At 38.4% G+C, this 5,682-nt stretch overlaps 1 protein-coding gene across 1 annotated transcript; it reads left to right on the forward strand.

Annotated features, from left to right (window-relative positions):
- Positions 1-775: 775 nt before the first annotated feature.
- LOC143549803 (UDP-glycosyltransferase 83A1-like) lies at positions 776-2,251 on the forward strand. The gene is made up of 2 exons (XM_077040607.1): positions 776-1,295; positions 1,368-2,251. Exons 1-2 carry the CDS (start codon positions 815-817, stop codon positions 2,249-2,251), a joined length of 1,365 nt encoding a protein of 454 aa, XP_076896722.1. The 5' UTR covers positions 776-814.
- The last annotated feature ends 3,431 nt before the right edge of the window (positions 2,252-5,682 follow it).

Below are 5,682 nucleotides of genomic sequence, written 5' to 3' on the forward strand. Positions count from 1 at the left end.
ATTTCCTTTGTAACACATTGTTTCAGCTTTCATGTGTGTGATGCAGAAGTTTATTTCGATAAATGTTCAGTTATGTGATGAACCAATTTCGGGTCGGGTCGGATCGGTTTCGGGTTTTCGGGTTCGGGGACGGGGCGGGTCGGGGGGGTACAAAAAACCAAACGGGGAATCCCCGAATTAAACCCGACGGGTAATGGGGCGGGTACGGGGATGGTTTTTGGTTTCGGGTTCGGGTTCGGGTTAAGCAAAACCCGCCCCAAACCCGCCCCGTTGCCATTCCTAGTCTTACAAGTTACTCATCAAATTTATTATTTAAAATTATTACGTTCTCTAATGTTTTACAACATGCATTTCGTCCAAATTGCATTAGCGATATTTCCGTTGCAAATAACTTTTCTTTTTTCTATTGAAATTGTAGAAGACAGATTTGCGACGAAACTTTTAGCTACTATTTAACTAATTAGTCTCTTTTTTTCCCCTTTTTATGAAAGTTAGCGACGAGTTTCTGATAGTTTTTATCTGGGTCACACTAAGCGATTCTTTCAAACGAGGCAGTGACTTTGATTAGGACTTGCTCTTATTTATATTGTTAATTCGGTTATTTTCTCAGGAAACTGACTTACGATTACATTTACATATTGGGATTATATTTCTCTAGTGCTAGAAGGTACGAACATGGACATAAAAATATTTTATACATTATTAAATTGACAAGTTGCAACCTCAACCATTTATATATATATCCGTAGGTGTCATTTTAAGTGCAGACAGAACATACGGCCTTTCAGTTCTAAGCATTCCAACTGAAACAAAAATGAAAAATATTCACGTTCTGGCGATACCTTATCCAGCACAAGGCCATGTAATTCCTCTTATGGAGGCTGCACGGTGCTTCACCAGCAACGGTCTCAAGGTCACGTTTGTGAACACTGAGTTCACTCACAAACGAGTTTTGAGTGCGTGTCCAGATATTAACGGTTCTAGTGATCTGATGCAAATGGTTTCGATCGCTGATGGGATGGAACCGGGTGACGATAGGAATGACCTTGGGAAGTTGACAAAAACAATGTTTCAACTCATGCCCACCAAACTAGAAGAGCTGATAAATGATATTAACAAAAACGATGACGAGAAAATTACGTGCATCGTTGCCGATTGTTACATGGGATGGATTTCAAGAGTTGCTCAGAAGATGGGTATTAGACTAGCGGTCTTTTGTCCCAGCTCATCTGCAGTTTTGGCTGTGGTCATGAGTATCCAAAAGCTGATAGACGATGAAGTTATAAACACCAATGGTGAGATAACTTTTTCTTAACTTACTTAATTTGCTAAATATTTAGCCTTATACACTGACACGTTTCTTTCAGGGCTACCTTTGACTGATCAAACGGTTCAGTTGTCAACCTCCATTCCAATCATGAACCCTGCAAATTTCATATGGGCTTGTGTAGGCGACCCAACCACAAACCAAATCATCTTTGATTTCGCAATTCTTCAAGGTAAAGAAGCGGCAGAAGCAGCAGATTACATAATTTGCAACTCAACCATGGAGCTGGAGACCGGAGTTTTTACCCTATTTCCAAAGATGTTGCCGATAGGTCCACTTTTGGCAACCAACAAATCCGCAAAGCAAGTAGGCCACTTTTGGAATGAAGACTCATCTTGCCTAAGATGGCTTGATCAACAACCGGTATGCTCGGTCATTTACGTGGCATTTGGGAGCTTCACAATATTTGACCAACTCCAGTTTGAAGAGTTGGCGCTAGCACTTGAGGACACCAACAAGCTGTTCCTGTGGGTTGTTAGATCGGGTACAAGTGGTAGTGTAGATTACGTATACCCAAGTGGCTACATGGAGAGAATAGGCACTCGGGGGAAAATCGTTAACTGGGCACCCCAACAAGAGGTCCTAAACCATTCGTCAGTGGCTTGCTTCGTAAGTCATTGTGGTTGGAACTCTACAATGGAAGGTGTCAGCAACGGGGTTCCTTTCTTGTGTTGGCCATACTTTGCTGATCAGTTTTTTAACAAAACATATATATGTGATATCTGGAAAACCGGTTTGGGTTTGAACCAAGATGAGAGAGGTGTTGTTACACGAGAAGAAATCAAGAGTAAAGTAGAGCAGTTGCTTAGTAACAACATACTTAAAGAAAATGCCATGAACATGCAAGAAAAAGTGATGGATTCTGGAAAGCTCTCCAGCAAAAATCTCAAGAAATTTATTGATTGGGTAAAGGAAGGAAATTAATAATCCTTGTCCTATAAAAGAAACCTGCAAATGATATATGACAAACGGCCTTTAAGTTAGGTTGTGGTTTCATGAATATGTTTAAGTCATTTATTTTCAATTATGTTTTCTATTAACTTTCTGTTCTCTCTTTTCGTTGTTTGCATGTATGTTTTCTGTTCCCTTGTCTTGTTTCCATCAATTTTACTGTACTTTGTAAAAAAAACATATTCGCTTCTAAAATAATTTGTCAAGTTACGTGTTTTATCCTTAATTCACAATCAATTGCTAAGTGTATTTATAATTATAATTGTAAAACTGACATTCAAAGAACTTGTGTGAGGCTAGCTAGTCTTTCATATTTACAAGCTTATCATTTCTTTTCTTACTATATATAGTCACAATTACTGGATGGGAGGGGATTTAGGGGAAGATCCTAGATGGAAACTTGGGTTGCTCAGACAAAAGACATTGTTTGTCTCACCGCGTGAGGAAGTACTAGTGATCAGCCTTTGACGTTCAAATAATTATGGCTTAGAGATGTTCCTTTCCTTTGTAGGGACTCTGGACTCTTGAGACATGTTATGGGCAGTAGTTTGTCTTATCAACAACTCCAACTAGACTAAAATTACATTACTAAACAAGTGAAAAAAATATCTGAGTAAACAATTACCAAACTTGTTTATCAGACCATCTCCAATAAGGAGTTTGTGGGGATGGTTTTTTTTTTTTTTTTTGACACCCCTATCAATTCTTCCTTATTGTGAGCATCATTTTTTGGTATTGATCCGCAAGGAAGAATCTGAAAGAATTGATAAATTATCGAGAGGTAGGGCCAAAGGGTGAGGGTTTGAGTCATGAATTAAAAAAAAAAAAAACATATTAGTCTACCTATTTTGTAAAACAATAGGATTTTAGATAGCATTCATCATATTACATTAAAATGCCACATGGCATTCACAAAGCTTTCTTTTGTTCACTTGGCACTTAAAAGTTAAAACACTATTTTGCAATATGTAGGTTACGAAACGGGTTTGGCGGGATCCAAATGAGTATTGTTTTAACCCGACTTGCATTATTGCAAATCTCACTCGCAATCCATTTGTTCTCTCTAAAAAACGCTAGACAGACAATGTTTCTTCTCAAGCGACGAAGTGCAAATCGGGTGCTGCAACCAAATCCCTTCATCAAGGTTTGTTAATTATTTTTACTCTTTAAATAATTAGTATTCTTCAATAGCGATTGATGTTTTTTTTTCATTAACTGTTTTTAATTTTGCTAAACACTACGCTTATAAACCCCGAATTAGCCATTGATTATTTTATTGATTAATCGATTTTTATTTTGATGAACTGGACAATCGATTAATTATTTCTTGATTAGGGATTATTCTTTTATTTTAATTTTGATGAATTGGACACTTTCTGGATCTTTTGGTAACATTTGAATTGTTTTTCTTGATTTTTTGATCATTGGATGTTGATTATTGAAAATATATTATCATCTGTAGTAGGGTTGCAGAAGTAATAGTGGGGGGAATTATATTTCAAATTACTTAGACTTAGGTTTATCGATTTCGTTAATTTGATTGATTGTTGCAGGGCGTTAACAACAGATTCGATTTTAGACTGAGGGGTGTGGGGGCTTCAAAGGGGGCGCTAGAGCCCCTCCGCTCGCGCCCCCAGGCGCTAACACCAAACCACCAGGGGCGCTAGCAGGGCGCTGGAGGGAGGATAGAGGCAGGCGTGAGCTTGGTAGCAGAAGAAGAGAAAGAGGAGGGCAACTTGTTTTTAGCAAAAAGAGCTGTTGGCTCTATATTATATTAAAAAAATATATATTTTCTTTATAAAATATACTCCATTTCACCCATTTTTATACCAAAACTTCAAACCTTCACCCAAAATCAATTCATCTTCTCAACTTTTTTTTAAAAAAATGGCTGGAAATCGGTTCCCAAACCTTGATTTAGATTATCTTGACGACGATTCATTGAACACGTTTATGGTTTTCTCACCACACCAACCGATGTTTTATTCGAAGCCGCAAGAATCATCCGGCTTTCAACCATCCAACACACAACCGTCTCCTAACTTTGTTGTTCCGGAGACACAAGAATCACAAGGTGAAGCTCCAGAACCAAAAAGACGAGTCCACCGGAAAAAATTAGTTGCAATGGACGGGTCGGAACCGGCTTCGACTCCGAGGACGAAACGGAAAACCACTCCGTGGTCATCGGATGAGAAGGAAGCCTTGTGTCGGGCTTGGATAGTCATTTATGAGGATCGGCGTTGCGGTAATTGTTTTAACGTTTTTAAAAAATATTTTTAATAAAAAAAGTTAAATAAAAAAGTTAAATGAAAATCTAATTTATTTATTCATTTTGCAGCCGACTACCAACAGAGAAAGATTTTTTGGACAAAGGTTAGGGAGACGTTCCACATGCTCGTTGGGAGTATAGAGCGGAACGCCGATATGATTTCGGGTCGGTGGTCCGAAAGCAGAAAATTTGTCGGCTTGTTTACTAATCTTTTCAACAGGAACAGCGGTCGTATGAGACCAAGTGGCAGTGATGATTTGGCGGTTTACAATTTCACGGTCGAAGAGTGGAAGCAGGAGTGTTTGCGGAGGTATGGGGTGGTGAAGACGTGGGACGATTTAAAGTTGTGGGACAAGTTGAAAAGGTGTTCCAAGTGGGTTAAGCTGGTGGCGCCGGACTTTGATGCGGAAGTAGGGCCGAAACGGACTAAAACTAGTTCGTCTGGAGCGTATAGCACTTCAACCGGGTCGGATTGCCGCGTTAGATTCGACCTAAACATTGCGGAGGAGGAAACGTCTTCACCACCGAGGAGGCGGCCATTGGGAAGGGACGCCAAGGGGAAAAACCGGCTGAGGGGGAAGCCGTAAACATCGCCAATCTTGTTGAATCCCTCAATAAATTCAACAAAACCATTGAGGTGGTCTCTTATGACAAAAAGGAAAAAACTCGAATGAGAGATTTGGACTTTCTTACTAGAGACTTCAGTCACCTCCATTCGATCGATCAAATGCTAATGGAAAAGCAAAAGGAACGTATCCGAAAGAGGTTGATCGAAGAAGACCAAGCCGAAGAATAAGAAGAATGCTTCTTTTTAGTACTTTAATTTTTATTTTATTTTTTTTGTTGGTTTTTTAATTTTTAGTTATTAATGTATTTTTTTTATTATGTTGTTTTTATATATTAATTGTGTTTTTAATTTACAACATAAAAAATTCCTCGTTTTTAGCAAAAAGAGCCGTTGGCTCATTATTAAATTAAAAAAAAATTACTTCTATATATACCTATACAAATAAACAATCAAAACACACAACAATTATACACCTTTCCTCCTAAAATCCTCTCAAAATTAACAAAAAAAAATGTCGTGGTTCTCTTCTGATTCCGACTCCTCCGAAGAGGATGATTTGCTTCTTCA

The sequence above is a fragment of the Bidens hawaiensis genome, unplaced genomic scaffold (genome assembly GCF_021521415.1).
Source record: "Bidens hawaiensis isolate Kalapana, Puna unplaced genomic scaffold, B.hawaiensis_p1.1 tig00015792_1, whole genome shotgun sequence".
NCBI classification, from domain to species: Eukaryota; Viridiplantae; Streptophyta; class Magnoliopsida; order Asterales; family Asteraceae; genus Bidens; species Bidens hawaiensis.

Excerpts from the sequence above, each read along its gene's own strand:
- LOC143549803 (XM_077040607.1), top strand. The coding sequence starts at position 815 with ATGAAAAATATTCACGTTCTGGCGATACCTTATCCAGCACAAGGCCAT. Across the intron at positions 1,296-1,367 it reads TGAAGTTATAAACACCAATG|GGCTACCTTTGACTGATCAA; the intron begins GTGAGATAACTT and ends CGTTTCTTTCAG.